The sequence below is a fragment of the Pseudorca crassidens genome, chromosome 10 (genome assembly GCF_039906515.1).
Source record: "Pseudorca crassidens isolate mPseCra1 chromosome 10, mPseCra1.hap1, whole genome shotgun sequence".
Classification (NCBI taxonomy): domain Eukaryota; kingdom Metazoa; phylum Chordata; class Mammalia; order Artiodactyla; family Delphinidae; genus Pseudorca; species Pseudorca crassidens.
Window position 1 is genome coordinate 11,565,570 of NC_090305.1, and position 25,874 is coordinate 11,591,443.

Consider the following 25,874-nt stretch of genomic DNA (forward strand, 5'->3'; position numbering starts at 1 on the left):
GCGCCGCGGGTGGGGGCGGGGCGCGCGGGGAGGGGGCCGGCCGCCGCGGGGGGGGGGAGGGGGGCCGCGGCCGGGGGCCAGGGGGCGGGCCGGCGTGGGGAGTTCCTTGCTCGCGGACCACACGCTCTGCGGGCCAATCCCGAGCCAGCCTCTCTCAGTGTCACACGCGGGACACGTCCAGGCGTTTGTTGGCAGGGCCGGCGAGGGGGAGGGGGCGGGGAGGAGGGAGGGGAGTTGAGTGACAGGCTTGCGGGGCAGGCTGGGAATTGTAGTTCCCAGCTCCCGTGGCCATAGCCATTTTGTAGTCGGGGGACTACAACTTCCAGAAGATCAAGGGGACCATTCTAAGGTGCCCCGGGAATAGGCGGCTCTCCCCGGGGCCGGCCGTCCTGGGGCACTGGCACCCAGCAGCCCGGCTGCAGGTAGACACGAGGCGTGGCGGGGGCTAGCGTGTGGCGGTTGTGGGGTGAGCGGCAAGCTGGGGAAAGGGGGTGAGGTGGAGCGACCGAGCGTGCCATGCATTGAGCTAGGGAGTCTCTCTCAATTCCACTCTTAGGCTCGGCGTGGGAGCGATGTCTGAGGGGTAGCCCGGGAAGGGTTCGTCGAGGCCTCTCGGGTGTCTCGTCGACGGGGCTGCGGGGGTCCTCTGGGCTCGGCCAGGGGCGGTCGGCACCGGAGGAGGCGGGCGCTTGGTGGCCCAGCTGTGGGAGTTTTCGGCTAGCGTCCGGCGGGGAATTATCCGAGGAGCCCTAACTTGTATAAAAGCAGAGTCCATTTAAAGTTGGGCTGGATAGCCTCTCTCTCATTGGTTAGGGGGCTTGGAAAAAAGAGACTCGGCGAGCCCTCGCTGTGGTGCTGCCGCCGCCGCCGCCGCCGCCGCTGGAGTTGACTCTTCTGCTCGCACTGCTGCTGCAGCACAAACGTGACTTCCAACATTTTTTATTTATCTTTCCTTTTTCTTTTCCAAGATGTAACTACGGATCAGACACTAAGGACCTTCACGTTTCGCTGATGTAGTTTTTGGAGGAAAAAGGGGGGGGAGTGAAGGGCGTCGGTTTTTTTTTGTGTGTGTGTGTGTTTCGGGGGAAATTTTCCATTATGAGTGTTTTACTAAAGTGAAATTTTTTTTTTGTTTGCTTCGTCTTTGGCTTTTTTTTTTTTCCTTCCCAATTTCGGATTTATTTCAAGGCGAATCGGGCTTTGGGGGAAGAGGAAGAAAAGTCGGATTCCAAGACCAACCACCACCACCAACAACAATAAAAACCACCAGGATATTTTTTTGCAAATTTCTGACGGCTTTAAATTCATGAAGCAATTGTCCCCTTTTGCAATCAGCATTTGGATCTCAGAATGAGCAAGGAAAGACCCAAGAGGAATATCATTCAGAAGAAATACGTAAGTGCTCCTAACAACACATCCTTTGACTTGTAGTTTTAAGCAATGGCTGTGAATGTCAAGTTTATAGATAATTCTGCAGCTGAAGGGTTTTAAACACAGCGTCCGATAAGGCTGTTTCTTTCTTTTCTGAAAGAAGGCTTTTTCAGGCAAAGTCGTGTCTGCCTAGTTTGGACGAAAAAACAGATTGGTGTAGCGATACCTCCAGTGAATAAATTGACCTCGAATGACACAACCATAATCTAGTTTTAGATGAAAGGCAGGGGATTTTGGTGGAGCCTGGGTGGGGGTGTAGGGGCTGCGGTAATGTGACTAAACTGCATTCTCGGGCGGATTTGGCCCCTATTGCACTTTGCATGCAAATGAGCCTGTGTTATTATTATTAATGTTATTTGGGAAATCGTGTAACGCATGTGTGTTGGAAGCCCTTTAAGTTGCAATCGAGGGTCCGATTATGGCGATCTTGTTCCTTGCACTGGCACATCAAATTTAATGTATGTGGTCGTTTTGGATTATTTGGTTCGCAACATAAACCAATTGGGAATCGCGTTACAGCGAATGCATTTGTTGGGATTGACTTTAATAATGGGACTGGTTTTGTTTAAAAATTCATGGTTTCCAGTTTTAGGGGGAAAAAGACATACAATATAGCTAATGTTTTTAAGAAGGCATGTGAATGCATATGTAAGTGACTACAAATAATTACTCCCAGTTAACTGGCCTTCTGAAATTGGGTGATTATTCAGAGATTTAACTGGTGTGGAATAGTTAAATTTGTTTTGTGCATAGTACAGCTACGTTTTGATTGGCATGGGGAGTGTTTTTGTTTTGTGTGTGGTGGCTTTTTTTTTTTTTAAGTTTGGGGGGAGGGAGGGGAGAGGGGTCCGAGGATTAACCAAATATGCACTCGAGTGATCGGTGATTAGCTGCATGCTTTAAATCAAAGAACCCATTAAAAAAAAAAGAACAAATGAACACACATTAGGAATAATGCAATGTTATAAGAAAGTTTTATTTAACTCGGGTCGACAAATTGGTCTTAATATTTTCCCTTTTTGAGCAGTGTGATGTGTGTAATGGGAGATGACCTTCGGGGCACTGGTTTTGTAAAAAATAGATTTAATGGAAAAGCTGAATATCTCTTCTTGAGGGCTGATCCTAATCTAGACACGTAAACTTCAACTATGAAAGAAATGCAAGGTTAAATAATTAAGCCTTACTTAAAAAGCTGTTCCCTAAAGAATTTAAGAATTAAAATACATCCGCATTGCAGAGGGCTGGGGAGAATGCAAAGGACTAGTTTAAACTCGGGCAGTAGAAACTGCAGGGAGACAACCTTGTCTGCGAGCGTGGACGCCTTCCCGGGGCACATCCGATCCGGGTGCAGCCACAAAGCAAAAGGGGTAGAACTTGGACCAGAGCCACCCCCACCCCCGCCCCAGTCATCGCGAAGTTGGGGAGCGGCGTGGGGTGGGATGTTGTGTTGCCGGTGGTCAGCGGATTGTGTCGAGTCCTGGCGTCCGGCCGCCTGCCCGTGGCTGGCGGCGGCCGCGGGAGGCAGAGCACGAGTTAACGCTCGGGGAGCGGAGCCCGTGTTCCCGATGTGCTCTAGCCGGCTGCGAAAGGGAGGGCGCTCGGGGGTCGCGGCGGGCTGGGCCGGGGCCCGGAATACGCGCGCGGCCTGTAGGGGGCGGGCTGCAGGCTCCGGACTCCGGGCTCGGGGCTCCGGGCTGCGGGCTCCGGGCGGGCGGCGGTGGCCGGCGGGCTGGCGGATGGGTGGGTGGGGCGCGGGGGAGGTGCGGCCGGTCGGCCTGGGGAGAGGGCGGTGCGGCGCGCGGGGCGGGGGCGTGGCGGGGAGGGGGCGGGCGGCGCGCGGCTGCGGCGGGCGCCCCCCAGCGCGCGCACGGCGGAGCATGGCGGCGGCGGCGCGGCCGGCTCCCCGCGGCCCTGCCCGCTGGCTCCAGTGCGGGCCCGAGAGCAACAGGTTAAGCCGGCGAGACGTCAGCGCGCCCCCTTCCCGCCCCCTGATTCCTCCCCCGCCTCGCGCTGGCCTCCCCTCCCTCCCTCCGCCCCCCGCGGCTCCGGGTTCCCGGACGCTCAGGCCGCGTTCTTTTGTCATTGTGACGTCACAAAGGGACGGGCCCGGGTGGAACCTTCTCCTCCTCCGTGACGTCAAAAGTCGGGCGGGAGGTTCCAGCGCGGCGGGGCTGCGGGGGAGGAGGGAGCGGCGCGAAGGCGGGGGCTGCCGCGTGGGAGGAGGAAGTGGAGGAGGAGGAGGATGCGACCGGCCTCGGCCTTCCGCAGCGGAACGCCGCGCTTCCCTCCAGGTGAGCGCGGAGAGCCTGTGGGCCCCCTGCGAGCGACCCCGACCCAGCTGATTCCACTTAGGGGGTGGGGAGCAGGGCGGAGACGTTTTCTGTCTGCAGAAACGTTTTCGTTCCCTCTGTTTCCAGGTCTGCTGATGCCGTGGCATTACTGTGGTGGTGGTCGTGTTCTCTCGTCAACGCTTTTGAAAAGCAGGGAAACTTCATGCAGGGAAGCTTGGCTTTGTAGGAGAACCGTGTTGTGGATTTGGCCACCTTGTCACTTTTAAGTCGTGTTGGGGGTGTCTCGGCAGGATGTGGCGGGATGCCTTTCTGGGTGATATTGCACAGCATCAACTGTTGCTCTTTATGGATGCCTTGAAACACCAGAGTGGCACTTCTTCGCTGTGCCAGCTCTAGGCCTATTGAGTATTTTAGGGGGTGGGGCAGACGGGGGAAGACTGTCATTGATGCGCGTGCTTGAAAGAGCACTGGACTGCGAGTCTAAGGTGTTCTGGGTTTAGTTCTTGAGAACCGGAGAACAAGAGGCTGGAAATCTGGGTCTGTTTACTCTTCTGTAAAATGGAAAAAGTAATACGTGCCTTTGCCACTTCACTTTATCTGAGGTCACGTGCGTGAGATAATGTCCGTGGAAGATGTAAAACAGTATGTATGTTCTTTCATTGTAAGGTGGAATTATTACTTGAGCTCGTGGAAGGCAGCACATTTCCTGCAAGTAGTCTCAAAAGCCTTAGATGCCTGCCGCGTTCCCGTTTAGTTTATTGCTTTAGCAAAGCAGAGTTTGGGGGTGGGATTGTAGATGGCAGGCTTTGGGAGAAATGATTGTTATATTTCATATTAAATGACGTCCTTGAGAAACTCATAAATTGCACTGTAATCCTGTCTTAATTGCTGGGTACGATTCCAGCTACAATACCTTAAATAACTGAAAACATTTGCCTTTCAAAGCCCTAATTCACTTGGACAATAAAAACAGTTGCATGTTTTGCTCTATGGGTATTTTATGCCATTTCCATCACTCCACTGGTTGGTTATTCCTAGGCAGAATAACAGATGATACCCAGGTTGCGAAAGCATTTGATCTTTGATGCTTTATAGCAGGTATGAGTTTGAAATAAAAATCTCTGCCACATGAAGATATGATTCATACAGTTAGCGTGAAAACAGATTACCAGTTTGATTCCTAGGACAGCTCAAGCAGAATTTGTAACACTAGGCTGTAAATTTTAAGTACCTAATTTTCTGAGTTAAAGGTGTAGTATGATTGAAAAAACTGGGAAAAGTTTGTGTTACCAGATTCAAAAGTGGGATTTACTATAATTACATAAAATTGTAAAGAAAAAAATAGAACGACACCAAAATGTAGTGGTAGGATTTATGAGCTTCTGTCCCCCGCAGTGCCCCCCTTCCCCCCCATTTTACACCCAATTGAATTATTTTACAGTTCTGGGGGAAAAAAATGTGTACACATTATTTAATTGCTACACTTTTCCTTTTTAAAAAAATATTTATCGATTAACAAATATTTACCGAGTATATGTGGTGTACTGCTATAAAGTGAATGGTGGTTTTTTAAAAAAATATTTTATTTTGGTTTTGGCTGCATTGGGTCTTTGTTGCTGTGAGCGGGCTTTTCTCTTGTTGCAGTGAGCCGGGGCTACTCTTCCGTTGCGGTGCGCGGGCTTCTCGTTGCAGTGGCTTCTCTTGTTGTGGAGCACGGGCTCTAGGCACGCAGGCTCAGTAGTTGTGGCGTATGGGCTTAAGTTGCTCCGTGGCATGTGGCATTTTCCCGGACCAGGGCTCGAACCCGTGTCCCCTGCATTGGCAGGCCGACTCCTAACCACTGCGCCGCCAGAGAAGCCCAGCTTTTCCTTTTTTGAGCTGTTCATGTGGCTTGCTTTCTGTCTGTCTCTAGTAGTGGAGAAAACTTTTCTCTTTGTTTCATAGTCTCGGGCAGAGACAATTTAGCAACTGTCACTGTCTGGAGAGATTATAGAAGGAATATTGTCAACTTAAGAGTCCAAAGTGTGTCACTGAAATTAAAAAAAATTACGTTTAAAAATAATCCAATTTGAGTTATTATTACTTCGGTTATTATTACTTTACTGTAGACCTGACTTGTGTGTCACCCATAGCCATTGGCCCAAATAGCCAGTTAGAATTATTTGGTACTTAGATGGTTTAATGGCTGTTTCCTCTGTCATAGGAGGTTAGACCAGTTCCTGTTGCTGGGCTGAGGGCTATTGACTTACAGACGTCTTGGAAATAACTCCAGTGCTAATACATATCCTGTTCCAAAGGTTATTTAAACTTTCCTCCTTCAGAAAGAGAAAATCTTGTGCAGTATGTAACCAATGTTTCTTAGATTCAAAATAGAACCCTTTTCTTCCTTTCAAAGACGACATGGGAAAGTCATATTAAGCCCAGTACATTAAAACACCCGGTAAAGGCTAAGCTGGACTTTTTTTTTTTAATTTAATGATAGTTTTATTTAACCTTAGTATAATAAAAATATTATCTTAACATGTAATCAGTACAAAAGTTGCTAAGATCTTTTGCCTTCTGTTTTTATCTTGTGTCTTTGAAATCTGGTGTATTTTTTTAACCCTTACAGGGCAACTCAGTTTGGACTAGTCATTTCAAAAGTTCAAGAGCTACGTATGACTGGTAGCTATCCTACTGAACAGTGCAGATCTATGTAACCAGAGGTGTATGTAATGTAGCACGGTGTCTGCATTGGTGAAAAACCTCCAGTTCTACAAAATCGCACACTAAAAATTACAGGGCTAGTGGAAAAATAAGGATGAAACATGTCACTCAAAACATATAACTTCGGTGAAGTGAACGGTAATGAGTCAGTAATGTGGAGCTGGAAAAATGACATGAAATGATCAGTCAGGCAGCTCAGACTCGAGTGAAGAGTGGTTATACTCAGTCTTTTATATAGAGTAGAGCTGGTATTGCCAGGGTAGTATGGATGGAAGTAAGCTGTTAGCCATAGGCATTGTTTTCTTTGTTTGTTTTATGGGGTTTTTTTGGGTAGATGCACACTTTTGTAGTTTGTTCTGAGTTTTTTTAAAAATCGTGACTGGATGCCGAAAAGCTGGTCTATTTTTAAGGTTTGCCCTTGATCATGATGGTCTGAGGACCTGACTCCTGACATTTTCATCCAGATGGTTAAAAGTTTTGCAGCCTAAGAAGTTTAGTTATTGGAATTCTGCTTGCATTGTTTTGGTGCTCCCGTTACTGGTCCAGGTCTCAGTCTCCCCTAGGATTATAGTAACAGCACTCCTATTAATCGCCTTCCACCTACCCAGACTCCCTGGTGCTCCTGGCTGCAGAACATCCTGGCTGTGATATCTCAGCACGAAGCTCCTGGCCAGTGGGCAGGCCTGGGAAGTGTGTACTTCTGTCCCCTTTGGCTCCTTCCCATATAGAAGACTTGCCAAGTGTCAGTTGTTTATTCCCAAATCTGGTTATTCCAGTTAGACTTATTATTGCAATTTCGGTTAAATATTATGTAAACCTTTGAATGAATGTGAAAAGAGAGTTGGTTTCTATGAAAGCTTGAAGCTGAATGTTTGAGAACCCTTGATAAAAGTGAAGTACTAAAAAAAAAATGAGACGGTTAAATTAGATGTGGGCCCGCCATTTTCCCCATTTAAAAGGCTTGGGGAAAATCTGTAAGGATTCTGCACACGTTGCTTTACAAGTGGTTCCCTTTTAAGAACCAAGCTTCACTTACGGCCAGACTTCCTTCCCAACAAACAAAACAGCATAACATGGAGCACCAAGAGGTCTCAAAAACATCTGTAACAGCACATTTATGTGTTCATTACGTTACATGTATGTGCGTATATGTATATAATCTACGTATCTGTATAAGTAGATATATATATATATTTTAAAGATTTCCTGCTTAATAAACTTTATATTAGCTAACCAACTTATGGTCCCTATCAGCTCTGATAAGAGTGCTTCCATTGTGTTTAGCCTTAATCCTCAAATATTAAACTAGACTAGCTTATCTAGTTCATGCCAGGTAGCATAGATAAAATGTGGGTCAGAGTGGCCCTGCTGAGGTAATTTGTATTACTTTTAGAGTTTGTGTCATTCTCAGAATGGCGGAGGCAGAAAGATGAGTGATATTACTCCTCATTTATATGGAGTTCAGAAGCTTGTATCTTGTAATCCAGCAACTTTAATTATTTTGTCTTACTTAGGAGATACTGCTAAAGATCTGTTCCATTTCAAATCCTCAAGCCTACCTGTTAATGGAAACAAGACACATTTGAATCAGTTTCTACTTAGTTCTCTTGTTTCTTTCCATCTCCCAAGGTACCTCTTCTCCTCATTTCTCTGACTGCCCTCCCCTCCACAAACCTCGCTTCCTTTTCCCAGCCCCAGACTTCGTGTTTCTGGTCCCTTTTGTCTGTCCATAAAGCCTTTTCTACACTGGCCTCCTCGTCGCAGGCCCCTTTCATTCCAGGAGGTGGGAACTCTGATGACTTTGGTCTACCTTTTTGTAGACAATTTGAGTGAGATTTTCGTTATCCTTTTAGGGTTTAATCTTTCTTGACTTCAGATAACCCTATAGCCTTCTGGCAGCCTCACACTTTTCAATCAAGGATTTTCATTCATTTCTGACTCAGAATAAAATTGTTAAAAGTAGAGCTGAACCTAGCAGGAAGTGGCAGCACTTGCCGGATATCCTTTTGCTCCTGGTTGAATGATCCTGCCTGCTTCCGGGACTTCCTGTCCTGTCACCTCTTGCAGGTGGCTTTTGTCTCTTTTGTTCTCTTTGTCAGGATGTGCGGGGTGGGAGAGAGCCCACGTTTTGCAGAGGTAGATCCTATCCTGAGGGCCAAGTCTCAGGCACATCTGAGTGGGCAGCTGGACCACAGCCCTGGGCCTTGCATCTCTGTTTGGCTTTCTTTCTACTTCCACCAGTCTGTCTTGCCACAGATTTTACTGCTCTTGTGAGGAGGCCTCCCATGCCTCGTGGGACTTCTCTTTGCCATTTGAAGAAATGTGCCAGAGGAGCTTGGATTGTAGGAAACGCTCTAGCATCATGAGGAGAAGATGTCAGTTCTGAAGTAAGTGCCCATAGTTATTGTTTCCCTAGTGAGTTCACAGGAGAGGAAGAGGCTGTTGAGTCCATTTTACAGAACGGAAAACTGAGGCCGGTAGGCCCTGGCCAGACAGTGAAAGGCTGTATCTCCTCCCCACTTTTTAGTCCAGATGAACTTGAGGTAAAAGGAGTGATCGGAGTAGCCCCGAAAAGGGGAAAATGCCATAATGCGGGCTCTTGGCAGCCTTTGGAGAGGTTTTTTGGCTTGAGAAAGTTGGGGGGAAGTTAAGGCAGTTTGTCAGCCTCCAGGAGCAGGAGTGGATCTGTCTCAAGTACGTGTTTGTTGTTTTTTTAAACACCAGTTGGTGGAGCTACCCCCTTATCCCCCGCTGGCTGTCTCCTCGAGTCCTCAGTGGAAGAAGAGCTGAGATCCCAGTTGTCCTGGGACCCGGCTGGTTTGTGCTCTGTATTTTAAAAGTGCCCCCACCCCACGCTCTTCGGTGTATCTGAGAGCCGGCCTGGGCTGTGTTTGCTCTCCAGGCTTCCGAATTCATTTGATTTCGCAGGGACTGCGACAGATCAGCCTCGATGCTTTTTCGCACCTTTATTGTTGCCCCTGACTTTTGCTGCGTAGGGTACCGTGGGGCGCTGGGGGAAATCATTTGCCCTCAAATCCTCACCAGGGTCTGGGCTGGGCAGTAAACAAAGGCTGCCTAGATATGTTAATGAGGCAGCGTGAGTAATGGGAACATTATACATAATTACTCGCATATTCATAGGGTGTATGAGGGCCTTAGAAAGGGGAACGCTACTGGCAGAAGTTCTTGAGAGCTGTTTTGGAGAGCTGGTGTGGCCTAGAAGGCCTAAATTGGATCTTAAGTTCTAATTTTGTTAAGTCTGTCAAGCTCCACCACCCATGAAGAGGAAGGCAGTGAGCATTGAAATACTGGCAGCAGTGTTTAGTTACCTTGAGTCCTAGAAGGTCATAAAATTCATAGCCACAAATTTTGCCCCTCCGTACTCCCAGTACAGCTCTTCTCACGTATTTTCTCCAGTACAACCAGGAGTTCTTTCCCAATGATAGTTTTGGCTGGGGGTGGGGAGGCATGAGGGGGGTGGGTTGTGTGTGTCTTTTCCATCAGGAGACTCTCTGGTTTATGTGACAGCAGCCCAGGTATCTAGTGACTGAATCACCCAGGGGAATGTGGGAGCCATTTGGGCGCCCTGTTTTATTGCTCTCTTTTTAATCTGGGTGGTTCTTTCTCCATTATTTCCCAGCCACAATTTGGGTTAGGGCTACAATGGTTGTGTGTGTTATCACTTGGTTCTTATTTCTGCCAGCTGTTAAAAGTGTTTGGTGCCTCTGGGGGCAGAAACAGGTGCCAGGAGGAAATGAGAAGGGATTAGGGCTGAGCATGTGTTTCTTGCATTTATTCCCTCCCTAGGTTTACAGAAGGGGTGCTGCATGAATGCTTATTCTGTTAAGCAGCAGTTGGATGTTGACCTAAACAGGACTTGGAGTGTTTTGTGCTTTGAGTCCATGCCTTATTGCTAGTATGTGGGCTTGGGGAATTTAATGCCTCAGATTGGGACAGGCTTGTTTTGAATATGTAGGGCACCTCTGTGGTTATAGTGGACAAGATTGGGAATATGAGCTGTGTGACCCTGAGCAAGCCACATAACCTTGCTGGGCTGCTTCCTCACCTGGAAAACTTGTTCCATGCACCTCACAGGCTTGTTGGGAGGGTCAGTAAGATTTTTGATGTGAAAGCACTTTGTAAACTGCATACTATGCACAAATGCTCAAGAAGGTATGATTACACAGTTGGAAATCACCAACCTGGAGACATCAGGTCTGTCGGCAGCCTTCCAGGCTGACTCAGGAGTAAATGAATCAGATGAATTCTATACTTTGCCTCTTAATAAGCCAAATGAATAGCAACAGATATTCTGAAGCCCATTTTGGGATATAGAACAAAGCTTTAAAGATTAGAAGGTGATTATATTCAGTATCTCATAATAACCTATAATGAAAAGGAATCTGAATAAAAAATAAAAAATGTATAATTGAATCACTTTGCTGTACACCTGAAATTAACACAATGTTGTAAATCAACTATAATTAAAAAAAAAAAAGAAGGTGATGTAATCTCTTCCCAGCCCCACTCTCTGGTGGTTGAATCTCTTCTCTATTATCCAACACTTGACTTCTGAATATGTCTGGGTGGTGAGTTAGAAAGACTGACAGATTGAGAATTAAGATTAGACCGGCACTGAATCTTTGCACAGAGACGTTTCACCAAAGATGTTTAACCTGGCTCTCGGAGCAGTAATCCTTGAACTTGAAACTCTGACCATGAACCATCAGTGGATCCAGTCTAAGCTGCGTTTGTCCTCAGCACAGCATAAAAAGCCCTTGCTCTACCTTGAGCTTCTGGCCACCCGTTCCACTGCAGCTGAGCCAGCCTCTTGGCCTTTGCACATCTTGGTTGCTCAAGTTGCTCAGGGGACGGATTGCCTGTGGAACCCACCTTGACCACGCTGAGGCCTGACTGGGCAGCCTGCCACCCTCTTCCCCAGTCAGGCAGAGCCACACCCCTTTTCTGTGGGCCCGACTCCTCACACGTACCTGTAGGTGCTGGAATTAGTGTTTACATGTGTCTCACCCTATTAACCCCACACGATTAGAGGCTGAATTTTCTGTCATCACACAGTTTAGGAAATATTTGTTGACTTGAAGCTTTTGGAGTATTTCAAATAATACCCACTAGTGGGAGGGAATTAGTAAGGGTCTAGTGGAAAAAGGTGAGCTTCACTAATCAGAATTTCACAGCTGAGAAAACCTGAGGTGTCTAATAACAAAGGTTGCACGTTTTATCAGTGACAGCCGGGGCATGAAACCCAGCCCCTGATACAGTGGAAGGCCAGCTGGGGTAATGCTTTTGGACCGGCTTTCAGAGATGCTTCCTCCTGCCAGATGGATCCTCAGTTATCCATGGTAACTGCAGTTATTGATTCATTTTCATGGGAAAATAAAATCTACATGTAATCCTCATACCTAATTGGGCCAATAGGGTTTGTCCCCCTTTGAAAACGATTCTTTTTGCCTTACAAGAAATCATTCAACTCCAAGAGCAACACAAAGGTAAAGTCTACTGCAGTTACCTACGGTGTGCTCCTGCACTTGTAGATAATGTCGTTTTACGTATGTGGGCTCATACTCCTAAGAGATGTTCTATTCCGTGCTCTTTGCATTTATATCTCATTTCAATTATCAAAATATGATTCTGCATCATTATTTTTAATAGCTGCTGGGCACTCGGTCAATCTGTACCACAGTTTTCTTGACCCCTCTGTTCTTTTTTTTTTAAAGTTTTTGCGGTACGCGGGCCTCTCACTGTTGTGGCCTTTCCCGTTGCGGAGCACAGGCTCCGGATGCGCAGGCTCAGCGGCCATGGCTCACGGGCCCAGCCGCTCCGCGGCATGTGGGATCTTCCCGGACTGGGGCATGAACCCGCGTCCCCTGCATCGGCAGGTGGACTCTCAACCACTGCGCCACTAGGGAAGCCCGACCTGCCTGTTCTTGATGGTCTTTTCACAGTATGGGGGCTGTCGTCCACAGTGATGTGTGCAGTATGCTTTTCCTGTATCTTTTTGCACTTAATTCCAAACTCCTCAGTGTGGAACTACCACTTTGTGTTACGTGTGTTTACAATTCAGATCCCTTTTACGTTGTTTTCTGGGAGAGAGACTGTACTAATTTACAGTCCCCCAGGTAGTGCCAGCGGGTTTGTCTGTTGGCTTTTAAAAACCAATACAGGCACTTGTAATAAGTAGTAAAGATGTCAGGTGGGTTTTATTTAAGTTTCTATTTTCTTTCCTTGTCCTCTCTCAGGGCATTAGAACTAAATGAGATAAGATACGGGAAAGCACTTTGTAAAACAAAATTGCTCTGAGAACACAATGTGTTATTTAGTCAGGATGACTGTAGCAGTAAAGGAAGAAGCGTCTGTGGAATTGTACAATTACATATTTCATGTTTATGAAATGCTTTTTTTGTGAGGACGTGACGTAACTTTAAAATGACCCCAGAATCCCATTCTTTTCGCAAGTGATTTCAGCCTTGGTTGTGAGGTGGGTGTTGTATGGTGACAAAGGTCCCATTGGGCTCTGGCTTGGAAGACTGTTCAGTCACATACAGCTGACGTATTCTCTGACTCTGTTAGGGGTTAGAAAATATGACATTGTCTTTGTCTTCAGAGAATTTACAGTTCAGTTGACAGCAGAGATGCCAAACCCTGTGGGAAGAGAGCCGGTGACCTTGGGTAAATCACTTCCCCTCAGTCTCAGTTTCTTCATGCATAAAATGGGGAGACTTAGACTTTCATGTATTGGCCCCTCAAGGTCATTTTGGGGGAGGCAGAATCGTACTTTAACATGTGAAGTGCTTTATAAACTGTAACTATCTAGACCAGATTATTCTTATTTTAGGTCCTGCAGGTCTTTGTGGCTGTAATTCTCCAGCCTCAAGGTTGAAGAGGGAACACGGTGTTTCTGGGTCATCCTTGCTGATTACAGCCTATCCGGGTTGTCTGAGGAAGAGGATAGAACTGAAAATAATATAGATGCTTTTTCTTCCAAACTTAAGGTGAAATGCAGTGTGATCTTTATATCAGACACACTTTTTGATTGTTCTGATGATGGCTTTTTATCATCCTCCCTCCCCCCATGTGAGAATGAGGTGATATCCCAGAACTGCTAAGAAGCAGCATTACTTTTTGGCATTTAAGAGTACTTTTGGATAAACTTCTTCACCTTCGTTTTCATTCTTCAGTAAAGATGTCTTTATTTTTTTTTTTTAATTTTAATTTATTTTTATTTTTGGCTGCATTGGGTCTTCGTTGTGGTGCGCGGGCTTCTCATTGCAGTGGCTTCTCGTTGCAGAGTACGGGCTCTAGAGTGCAGGCTCAGTAGTTGTGGCACGTGGGGTCAGTAGTTGTGGCTCACCAGCTCTAGAGCGCAGGCTCAGTAGTTGTGGCACACGGGCTTAGTTGCTCCGCGGCATGTGGGATCTTCCTGGACCAGGGCTCGAACCCGTGTCCCCTGCATTAGCAGGCGGATTCTTAACCACTGCGCCACCAGGGAAGCCCAAGATGTCCATTTAGAAATGAGGTAGGACTTAAATGTTTATTGGTTTTACCTAAATTGCCCCCTTTTCCATTCTTCTGTTGCCCAGAGCATGAAAACGCTGTGCGTTCTGTTTTCAGCTTGTGATAACGTCTTGATGTTGGGAGATGAAAGAGTCGATGTGATGGCGAGGATCCGTGGGCTGGAGTCCCAGTTAAATTGGTAGCACATGGCTTCCACCTGCAGTAGCTCCCTGCCACCAGGACCGGGTACTTGACACATGCCACGTGACTCCTTTCCAAACTGATGATCCCGAGTGGCCGAGGCTACCACCTTTGATAGGTGCCAAACGGGCAGTCAACCTGGTTTCTTAATCGTTTGAAAATGACGAAAACACTTGGCATTGCTCTGTAAAGAGCTCATTCCCGTGCATTTAGGAGGGTTTAGCAGGGGACGGGGAAACAGTCTCACTAGTAAGCCTGATTCTTGTGGTGTGGTTTTTGTCTGACATTCGATTCCATTCGCTCTGCAGCCTTTTCACTGGGACTTGTAGTTGGTTACAATTTTTTGAGGGGGGTTTATTTGATATATTTACTTATATACATCACACCTTATTCCAAAAAGGATTTAAGGCCATAATGAGCAGTCATCCTGGGAGCAAACAGTTTTTGCTTTGATCTGACTTGAAGTTCACTTTCTAAATCCCCAAAGTAACAACCACATTAAAATACGGGCAGCGAACACTTGTCCTCAACCCACCAGTGTTTGGGCTGAGTAGCCTTTTGTTTTAGCTCTAAAATCTTGACCTAAAACTTTAGTTAAAGGCAAGGTTTGTTAGGTAATATTGGTATTGACACCCTGAGAGAACTTTTAATGTGGAAGAATTCTGAAGATGCATGAAAGTAATCCCCAGTGGTGATCACATCCTTGAATGGCAGAGATCAGATTTCTATTTAAATGCCAATGCAGTTTAATACTACCTTTTTCCACCATGCAGGGGGTCAGGGAGGGTCTGGATTTAATAAATGAACTTCTTTGGGGGAAGCGATTGGTACATGTGACTGCATGGTCCAGCATTCTGTGTTTTTAAAAATGTTTGCAAATACTCATTCTGTACCATAATCCTCAAAACTGATGTTAGGATTCCAAACCATTGTGGTTTAAACTTTGCTGGAATCTGAAAGGTGGCTGACAGAGTGAAAGGAAATCTCCTTAAGTGAAGAACCCATTTGACTTGCCTGATTGTCCCAGGCTCTGGGCTCTGGGCATATCTGAGCCACAGGCCTAGTCTCCTGGTGGAAAAGGTTGGGGAGTACTGGTTTCTTTCTCCTGCACTGCCCCCCACCCCAGCTCAATATAAACACCATCATTTAGTCCTGCAGAAACTCCTGATACAAATATAGACTTGCAGAGCCCTGAGAAGCACACTCTTTTGTACTCGTGATAAATCAGACTCTAATGATGCTATAAAAATGGGTTTTCTTCTGGCTCTGGTAAGCTAGGAAGCACTGGGAGGTCAGGAAGATGACGGGTCTGACTTGGAAATATCTGATGCTGAAAAGTGGCTTTTTTTCTTTTCTTCTAATTCTGCTCCCTGCTCCAATTACATGGAGCTGCTACCCCAATGCTGACACGGCCCCAATGAAACACAGTTTTACTCTGGAACTACTAGCCTTTTTCCTTTGCATCTAACATGAGACTTGCCGAAGTTGTCATGTTATTTCCTTCCAGAATTTTTTGGAGCAGTAGGCAAAGCCTCTTGGGAATATAAATAATGATGATTATAAAGAACAGTTAGGGGCTTCCCTGGTGGTGCAGTGGTTGAGAGTCCGCCTGCCGATGCAGGGGACATGGGTTCGTGCCCCAGTCCGGGAAGATCCCACATGCCGCGGAGCGGCTGGGCCCGTGAGCCATGGCCGCTGAGCCTGCACGTCCGGAGCCTGTGCTCCGCAACAGGAGAGGCCACAACAGTGAGAGGCCCACGTACCACAAAAAAAAGAACAGCTAGTTTACCAAGGAAGACCATTCATTATCTTTTTCTTTTTTAAAAAATAAATTTATTTATTTATTTATCTTTGGCTGCGTTGCCTCTTCATTGCTGCACGTGTGCTTTCTCTAGTTGCCGTGAGCGGGGGCTACTGTTCGTTGTGGTGCGCGGGCTTCTCACTGTGGTGACTTCTCTTGTTGGGGAGCACGGGCTCTCGAGCGCAGGCTTCAGTAGTTGTAGCGCATCAGCTTAGTTGCTCCGCGGCATGTGGGATCTCCCGGGACCAGGGCTCGAACCCGTGTTCCCTGCATTGGCAGGCGGGTCCTTAACCATTGCGCCACCAGGGAAGTCCCAGGCCATAATCTTTGATTTGCAAAAGCTTTTACAGCTGAACATTGTTTGCTTACAGTTTAATACAAATGAAGACCTTAATGGTACCTATTGTAAGAGGAGTCCTTTTACTCCACTTGTACACGGAGGAGGTCATCTCAATAAAGAACAGAACACATTGCTCAGTTCTAAATGCTTGTTTCTCCGGACAGGCATTACATACGGTCCAGGGAAGACCTGGGGTGGTGCTTCATGGTTGCTTTTTTCCTACCATCAATGGCACAGAACCCTCCCTGCTGAGTGTGAAAAGATTTTTAAGGCTGATAAGTGACCGAATGTACTTTTGGAGTCCCTCCTCTGACTGCTTCCTCCCCAATTTACAAATCCAACCAAAGACGGTTTTAAAACGAATTTAAGGGACTTGTCTAAGTAGGCACTGACATTGGATAAATATGGTAGGCTGTCATGCTCTTAATTAAAGCCCACAACATAGCTGCAGGGAAATAGGAAGCCTCCAGTTGCAGTTTTTATTTTTTGGGAGATTATAGTTACCCCTCATCACACTTTTCAGTCTAACTACAGTGTGTGTGTGTATATATATATATTCTTGGCATACATTGCGGTCCTTGGCTGCTGTATCTTTAGCAAAGTGTCAGCCCCTTTTAGCCCTTTCTTTTTTAAAACTCTCATATCCCCAACTTATTCCAGTTCCTTTGGCAGTTCTTCAACTATGTTTCTTTTGGCGTTCTACTGGTGGTTCAAGACAGAAAGGCATCCTAGGCATCTCAGTCTTCCCTGAGTGATCTTGGATGTGAATGTGATTTTTTCTTTTTTTTTCTCGCTTAACAGTTCGGTGGTTTTTAGTATATTTGGAGTTGTGCAATAACACCGCGATCAATTTTAGAACCTTTTCATCACCCCAAAAAGAAACTCTATACCCATTGGCAGTCACTCCACATCTCACCCCAGTTTTTCTAGTCTTTGGCAACCACTAATCTACTTTCTGTCTCTATGAATTTGCCTATTCTGTACATTTGATGTAAATAGAATCATACAATATGTGGCCTTTTGTGACTGGCTTCTTTCACTTGGCATAGTGTTTTGAAGGTTCCTTCATGTTGTAGTGTGTATCAGGACTCGGTTCCTTTTAATGGCTGAATAATATTCGATTGGGTGGGCATACACCACATTTTGCTCATCCATTCATAAGCTGATGGCTATTGGGGTTGTTTCCACCTTTTGGCTCTTGTACATAATGCTTCTGTGAACACTTGTGTGCAAGTTTTTGTGGGGATGCTGCTTGCACTTCTCTTGGAATACCTCAAGCTAGACCGTCTTGCCCATCTAGGTGATTACTACTGATATATTTATTTACTGCTCTTTCACCTGTGAAGCTGTTCCTCTTAGCCTGGGTCTCAGAGCCTCCTGTGTTCTGTGCGGCAGAGGGCTGCATGGGACCCTCTCCTGCTGGGGGCAGCTGCCTTGCCTTGGGGTGGTGGGGTTCTCACTTTCCTCCCTGCCTGGCTGCTACTCTTCACTGTTTGTGGGTGGCCAGCAGTGGTCTTATTTCCCCTCCCCCTTTTCTTTGCAAGCTCTGAACACTTGGTCAGGCGTGAGAAAGTGGTGGGGCTTGGAATTTCATCACGGGATGATTGGCTCTTTGTGGGTGCTCAGGTGTTTTGGGTTGTCGTTCTGGGCCTTCAGGTGCATCTCTGCATAGCATTTACCACTTAGTTTTGGGAGGAGCCAGGGGTTTAAAAACCCTGGCTCCGCTCTGGGCGGCAGAGTAGGACCGAGGGGCTGTTTTCCTGTCTTACCTTTGGTTTTTGACTTTGTCGTGGTTACCGCTGTTGACGTGCTTTGGCAAAAGACTGTGGGGAAGAGAACCACCGTCTACCTAGAAATTCGCCTGATTTTCTTGCTCCTTCCAAGCCGCCTTTTACCTAAACGAAAAATGCTTAAAAATCAAAACAGGGCCTCATAACAAACTCCTTTAAGAAATGGGAGTTCTTTTAAGGAAGAGGGATGGTGCCATGTTTTCTTTGGATATTTCTGATTTTTTCCCCAGATTTATTTTTCCCAAGTTGGTGTGAGATTGTTGAGATGAGATCAGTCTCCTACTTGAGTAGAGCACTTCTGGCTCATTTTTAAGTGTTCGTAGAAAGTATGCGGCGATAGAAGAGAGTTGGAATGGTGGGGATGGAAAAAAGCCCCATGACCAAGGGTGATGGAGGCCTTTGGAGACTTGGACATTGTGGGTTCTGGTTCTCTGGGAGTGACGACTTGGTGTGGGTGTCCCTGCCTTTCCTCGAGGTTCCTGGTGATAGGAAGCCAAAGGCTAGTGTGTTAGCGTTTGGGGATCTTATTACCTACTGCTCAAGTTCAGTGTCAAAAAAATTCATTAATAACGAGATTAATCACGTTTTTCCACCACTCCCCGGTTTTTCTGGTACAGTGCTCGGTTCCAGATTGACTCTTGTGTCACTGATTTGCCTTACCTAAAGGGCAGATGGCTGTATTCACTATTTTCTCTGTAGTGGCTAACTAACCAAGAATTTGCAAGGTAAGATACCCACCTCAATTTAGAAGGTCGTAGGTGTGAGTGAGTGAGTGTATATGTGTGTGAATATCTAAGAAGGAGTTGCTATTTTAAACTTTGCATTGTTTAACTGGAAATCTGTGTTCTGTTCTGCCAGGCTGCCTTTGTGTGGTGTTACCTATAACCTACACACATACTTGTGCCATTTCAAAAGCAAATGCCACATCCCTCCTACTAAAATTGCTTATTAGAGCTAATTTTACGAATTGAGTTAGAACTGCCCTATAATGTAATGCAGAATATTTCCCAATAATGCCTAGGTTAACAATGATAGTCTTGCTGTATTGTGCAAAAAAGGCTTCTGTTCAGACCCAGCTGGGTTTCAGGCTTAATTCATTGCTCTATGGTGGGATCACCACAGCTGCTGTGGGGCCTTTACAAATGCAAAAAAGCTGTCAGTGTTTGTTTCATCAGCTGCATAAGTGATGAGGCCAAGTTGAGGAATCCATTCCAGTGCGCAGTGTGCAGGCTGTAGCCATTATTGTTTACAGAATTAGTGTGTTGGAGCTTTAAAATAGTTGGCACATCGACCGCCCTTTAAAAGCACAAGACTAAGGGACAGGACCAGTTGGTTGTACTTGTAATGTTGGCCGGATCCAACCCAGCCCTTGTCTTTGACAGTTGCTTGCCCCCGTCTGTGCTGTGGGACTGACCCTCTCTTGGACAAGGCAGGGGTGCTGAATTCATGTCCCTTTCGTTCTGCATCTCAGACTTAGGTTTGCGGTCTTCTTCTTCTTTTTTTTTTGGTTAGAGTTTTTCTTGTTATTTTAGAGTCCCATAATTGTAATTGAATTTTAAAGCCTTAATAATCCTCCTAGCTCCAAAGAGATATAGGACTGTCAGCTGGGACTTCAGATATCTGTGCAATAATGTTCCAGATCCAGCTCTATGGGGTTTATTTTGTGAAGTGATATCGCTTTGGGAATTGTCCTCAAGTCTCCCTGTGGATACAGAAGTGAAGCCTACTTCTTGGCTACAGAAGGAGACAGTGGACAGGTCACTTTCCAGCCAGTTAGGGGGTATCCCTGCAGGGTTCCTCAGTGGTTGCTGACCCCCTTCCCTAGGGACCTGGTGTAGCCATGGCAGCACGTCTAGTCCCTTGAGGGACCTGCATCCATGGTGTGTCACGGGATAGTGTAGAATCGTCCCTTTCATTTTAACCTGATTGATTTTCAGCCCCCTTCTCAGCTCAGGGGTCTGTCTGAAAGTCATGCCTCATGGAATCGGAGGGCACTGGTGGTAGCCAGTCTGTACAGGTTTTAAAAGCGGAGCTTGTCAGGTCTCTTAGCCAACGGGGATGAATAACGGTGCTTCCTTCCTCCCAGCTGGAAAGGTCCCAAAGTGTTCTCCCATGTTCATAAAAAAGATGGCACGAGGCTCAGGGTCTCCAAATTAAAGGTCAGTACTGATCATCTTTATCTCAAATAACTGTCACATCTACTCTTCCTAATTCCTTTATGTCTCTACGTTTTACCCTACAGAGTGTCTGGAGCCCAAGAGGACAAATGGGTCCGATGAATCCCATGTGGTATTTGAACTGATTAAGCAGAGTTTGGGGATCCTGGTGTGTCCTCCCTTGAAAAGAGCTCTCTTGAAGGGAGAGGATGGTCTTGGACAAGCATATTTTAACTCTTACAGTGAACTTGCATATAAAGTCAAACATCAGTCTAGATATTTTACTTTCTTCCTGCAGCCCCTCCCAGCAACCGTGACACTCACCCTGGAACAGTAGTAATGAAAAGGAAAATAGCTAACAGTGAGTTCCACATCCTCTGCCCCTGGGGGAAAAAACTACCTCTTAGGGCCTCAGAAGGAAACGGCAGTTTCCTGGGCCTCGCTCTCCACCCAGAGTGCTTGGCTGCCCTTCAGGAACCGCATTGCCTCACCTGTTTCTCCTGGCTGCGGTGTGTGTTGTATATTTTGGCTTTAGGAGTCTCTTATCAATGACAAGCTTTTATTGACATCATGAGGCAGAAACGTGTTTTTGTGTTAGCTTATATGGAAGTACTGCATCGTCTGTTTTAGAACAATTTTGTGAGTACATAACCTGATGGAGCGTGTGTGTCTTTGTGAACATCATCTCACCACTCCTGGAGACCTCAGTTGCCTGCCTCCTAGGAAACTGCTCTAAATGCCACCCTGCCATGTACTAGCTGAGTGCCCTGGGAGATCACTGGGCCTCATCTGAGAGCCAGCCTCAGTGTTCTGCACTGTAAAATGGGATGCAGATGCCTCCATGAGGGAAGGCGAGGTGTTCTGTTTGGTGTAACTGTGTTCCCTTATGCTGCACATCAGTGTCGCTCTCTTACAGCCGCTTGGTGGAGGGTTTGGACTAATCCTGACGTATTGCAGCTTGCTGGATGGCAGATGATTAGTTAAATCGTTCTCCTTTGGCTGTGGGGAGAGGTGGTGAGCTCAGCACAGAGCCTGAGCTTCCTGGAGTGTCATTCTCCTGACCTCAACACCCTCCACCCATCCAAAAAAAAACCTTAGGCGAGCAGCTCACCAGCATCAGATGTAGCATTTATTGGCTTTGCTTTTCCCGTGTGGAGGTTCAGAGATCTGTTTGAGGGGAAGCAAAAGGCCTGGGGATGCCAGCGACTGGGAAGGGAGCGGCTGAATCCTAACCAGCTGATGTAAATGGCTTCAGGTGCCGAGGAGGGAACGCCTGCTCCCTGGCAGGGCGACAGTGGTGAAACAGTCCAGGTTGAACGTTGTTGTTAGAATCAGGTTTCAAACGATAGTAAAAATGTGGACGGACTCGAATACTCAGAATGGAGTGTGCCGATTCTGGTGAGTTTTCTGGTTGGTTGTTTCAACCCCTGCTGTTGAAAGTCTTTATGGGAGGATATTTCATTGGCTCTCCTGCCTTTAGAAGTCCGCTGTGCTGTAGGAAGGAGATTTCACCTTGGTTTCATTACTGAGGACCTTACGGGGCCTCCTGGCTGTTAGTCTGACAGTTCTTTGTTACCGTACATCCGTCTGGATGGGATCAGAGGTTGCTGGGCTGTGTGCATGCTGATCCCCAGAGGGCTGTGTGTTTTACCTACATTCCGAGGGCGTGGCCGTGTTACTTGGGGCCCTGGAAATAAGCTCCATTCACCCGAGGGTTCAGATGAGGAAAGTGGTTCCGTGGAATGCACATTCGCATGGCCCCCCAGAATGCTGCTGGGTCAGAACTCCTGTGTCTTAGCCCCAGAGCGACAGAGAGGGGGTGAGTCATTTATACTCTGGCCACGGTATAAATGGGGGGGACATGGACTCCTCCCCACTCAGAGGGTGGATGGAAGTGAAAGCTTTGCTTATGAAACTATCTGCTCACTGGACCCTGTGCTGAGGGGCGGTGCCGCCACTCTTTCCCTTCTCTGGACCTACCCCTTGACGCAGAAATTTCAACCGAAACCTCCAGACCCTCTAGGGTGACACATTTGACCAGAATTAGCCTTTTGAAAGGGCACAGCTAGGGTTTCCTACATAAGCGCTTTAGCAGCACAACCAAAAAGCTCGTCAGCTTGGAGCTCTGATTGTTGTTGACCGTGGTTATCTTGCTGCTGCTGATAGAAACGAAAAAAGCTCATTTGCTAGGGGGACTGTCCGTCTCCTTGCCAGGAGTGCAGCTTAACTCTGGGCTTCCTCTGGTCGGAGGAAAATGGTCGCTTCCTCCCTCTTCTCCTTTCCATTTATCCAGTTGTGGCTGGACTGCTGGGGGAGGCCTGGGGAGAAGGGGGTGAAAGAAAGAACAGCTAAAAAGTGGTTGTGCAGAATGTGTCTGGAAAGGCCGGTGGCTTTAGAAAGGGGGTAAAGTGGGAGGGGGTGACAGTCGCTGAAGCATGACAAGCCTTCAGAGGCCCCTGGGACTTAAAAACAAAAAAGGGAGCTTTCTGCAGATCTTTCACACGCACACGTCTTCCTTTCCTCCGTCCATTCCCCCCTGCTGGTTTGTAAATCTCTCAGTTGGACATTTTTAACATGGGAGTGCTTCGTCCTGTGCTTCAGTTGGCAGGATGCTCACATGCAGCTGCAAAGAATTTGCTTCTCCTTTTCACAGCATCTCTCAATGAAAAGCATTAGTGGGGCTACAAAACAAAATAAAAACTTGAGGGGTTTTCAGAAGTGGAAGCCAAGTTTAATTAAAGTCAAGGAAGTTGGGGCTATATAACTCTTTTGTTAAGTCTTTTCAAGTCAGGCGTGTGCCCGTGGCCGGCAAGGTGGAAAGTGCCGGGTGGCTGCCCCCAGTTGGGAAGTTTGAGGCCTCCGTGTCTGGCCTGTGTTTGGGGAACATCCTAGAGTTTATCAGAAGATGTGCTGAGCCGTCACCTCTTGTTGCCCCTTTATTAGGTGCTTGCCTCTTTCTTGTTAGAGGAGGAAAACCCTTAAGTGGCCTCTGTCTCGTCACACCCCTGCTTCCACCCCCAACCCTAGACCAAGCCCCTGGACTGTAAAACTTCTTATAAAAAGTGAAGTTTCTGACTTGATAACTGCCTTCTCTCGTTGGCTTTTTAACCTTTTAGTGTACTTTGGAGGTACTCCTGAGCATTTTCTGGGGTGATGGGTCATTTGCTTGGTCTTGGAGATTTTGCACATGTTCACAAACGTGTACATTTGCGAGCGCCTTTGGGAGGAAACCCTCCCTGTTATGCAGGCGGTCTGTATGTGTGTCTGCAGTGCTGACTGCAGGGACCGGAGCCCAGGCAGGGTCCAGAGCCCAGGCAGGGTCCAGTCAGGCCTGGATTGTCAACAGGAAGGAAACTGAGAATTTACCTCACAGGGTGAAGAGAGGTACATTTAATGTTTGGTGACAGGGCCTTAAATTGAGTTTTGCCAGGAGACTGCTTAGCTTGATTCCTGATATTCCTGAGTAGTCACAGAAATTGTGTAATTGTGTGTGTTTTTATAAAAAAAATTTTTTTTTTTTTTAAGACACAAGGTATTGGTACACCCAGCGAGCTCAGTCGGTAGAGCATTGAGACGCTTAAAGACAAGGAATTCTGTACAAAAGGAAAACACTGTTTCGTACTTTCGTAGATTCTAGCGCTTCTTTTCTTCTGACTGAGGAAACGATTTACTCAGCATCTTTTTTGGGTGTTTTCGTGTATTTGATCCTAACCATTTATTAGGTAGTCTGACAGTCTTCTCTCATTTCATTGGTATAGAATTGGTGCTTTAAGAAGCTTAACGGTTTCAAGTGCTGTCAGGCTGACGTGTCCTGGGGCCTGGAACTTGAAACCGTACTTTTGGACTTGACAGTAAACGTGTTGTAGAGGTGCTCAGCTCTGGTTTGGGTTTATGCTCTGACTTGGAAAAGCAGTGGAACGTCGTACAGTTGAGTTTTCCTTAGCTGAGAAGTCGTAATGTATGATGGGAACATTCTGATTTCTGTCTTCCTAGACATGTGTAGCCCGACGTCGCTTTCGCTTTATTCAGCTTTAATTCTACAAGTATTTATTATCTTCTTTGTGTTATTTGTCCAGTTACGTATTTTGTGCTCTCGTGGTGGGGAAGGATGTGGGAAGGAGTCCAGGATTGAGACCAAATGACGTTCCAGGAGGTTTTCGGCCGCTGCACGCTGATCACACAAGGATCTTATTACGAGGGAGCTTCTCGTTCGGCAGGTCTGCGGTGGGGTTTGAGATGCTGCATTTCTCGAAGGCTCTCAGCGGATGGTCCTGTGTCCTCGCAAGGGTTTAGGACAGCTTTGATTTTTGTGGGTAGTTTGTGCAGTGGTTCTCATTTTTTTCACGTCTGTGTCACAACCAGAGCAGCTCTTGTGCACTGGGGAGTTGTCATCAGATCTCTTCTACCAAAAAAAGTTTAAAAGCTTCACTTTAGGGGATCCAGCTTGCTGAAGCAGCAGGGACTGAAGACCACATTCGTCATTCTCCCCCAATTGAAAGATGTTTAAAAACAGTTATGGGATTGTAAAGCCTCATAAGCATTGCTTCCAGCAGCCTCTTTTGGCCCAATGTCCTATACGCTCTCCTTTCTGAGGACCGTTCTTTAATTTTTATTCTGGAAGGAAGCCTGGTGTTTCCTTAAAGACTAGTTATTATAATGCACTGTCTGTATAATGTTATGTGTTTCCCCAAACTCTGTCATGTCTCATTTGGTAAACACAGAGCAGTCTCAGGGATTTCTGTGTAGGGCCCTTGCTGTTTTGCTGGTTTCTATCCAGAACTCATCTTGAAAGCTTATATGTCTTTTAAAAAAGAAGCTCTCTATTGGATGGTAGCTACTATGAGTTTGTACCTACTTAAATGTTTTATGAAACAGTGTTTTATCTATTCACACCTTACCATAGCCCTGTGAAGTGGCTATTTTCCCCCAAATTGCAGTTGAGGAAACAAGGCAGGGGAAGGGGTCCAGGGTCGGCATCCCCGGCCCCCATCCCCGGGGGAGGTTTGAATCCTACTCTTGTTTCGCTTTGAAGGCTGTGCTTGTCGTCTTCTGGGTGGGCAGTGCTGCCTGGTTGTTATACAGCCGAGCCGTGGGTTTCAATTCTGACTCTTGGTATTTACTTAATCTCTCTGTGTCTCAGTTTTTTTTAATCTTTAAAATGGGGGTCATAAGTAGTATAGTATGTGTATGTCATTTAATTTTGAGTGTCTGGCCATTTTACTTTTTGTTTTGTTTACTACGTTATTATTGCTGCCACACCGTCACTGAATTCATAAGCCCAGATCCTACCGCCCCCCAAACCCCCACAGTAGTTCTTAAAAATCATTCTCTCAAGTGTTAAGATTTTTTTTTTTTTTTTTTTTTTTTTTTGCGGTACGCGGGCCTCTCACTGTTGTGGCCTCTCCTGTTGCGGAGCACAGGCTCCGGACACACAGGCTCAGCAGCCATGGCTCACGGGCCCAGCCGCTCCGCGGCATGTGGGATCTTCCCGGACCGGGGCACGAACCTGTGTCCCCTGCATCGGCAGGCGGACTCTCAACCACTGCGCCACCAGGGAAGCCCCAAAAGAAGAATTTTAATGATTTTTCGCTCAGGTTAAAAGGTATGATACTACATTAAGATTTATTTTATCAGTATGTGAAACAA

At 46.7% G+C, this 25,874-nt stretch overlaps 1 protein-coding gene across 5 annotated transcripts in view; it reads left to right on the forward strand.

The window, feature by feature from the left end:
* The first annotated feature begins 260 nt into the window (after positions 1 to 260).
* The window catches only part of JARID2 (jumonji and AT-rich interaction domain containing 2), a 242,748-nt gene continuing 217,134 nt past the window's right edge, over positions 261 to 25,874 (forward strand). For 4 of the 5 annotated variants that reach the window (XR_010946674.1, XM_067752044.1, XM_067752041.1 and 1 more), the window contains exon 1: positions 3,590 to 3,722. Coding sequence is in view for 1 of the 5 variants with exons in the window: in XM_067752042.1 (XP_067608143.1) it covers positions 1,351 to 1,395 (45 nt within the window). In the remaining 4 variants the exon portion in view is untranslated. Of the gene's footprint in view, positions 423 to 1,188; positions 1,396 to 3,589; positions 3,723 to 25,874 lie in introns of those variants that run through there. The other variant, XM_067752042.1, reaches the window with a different exon arrangement.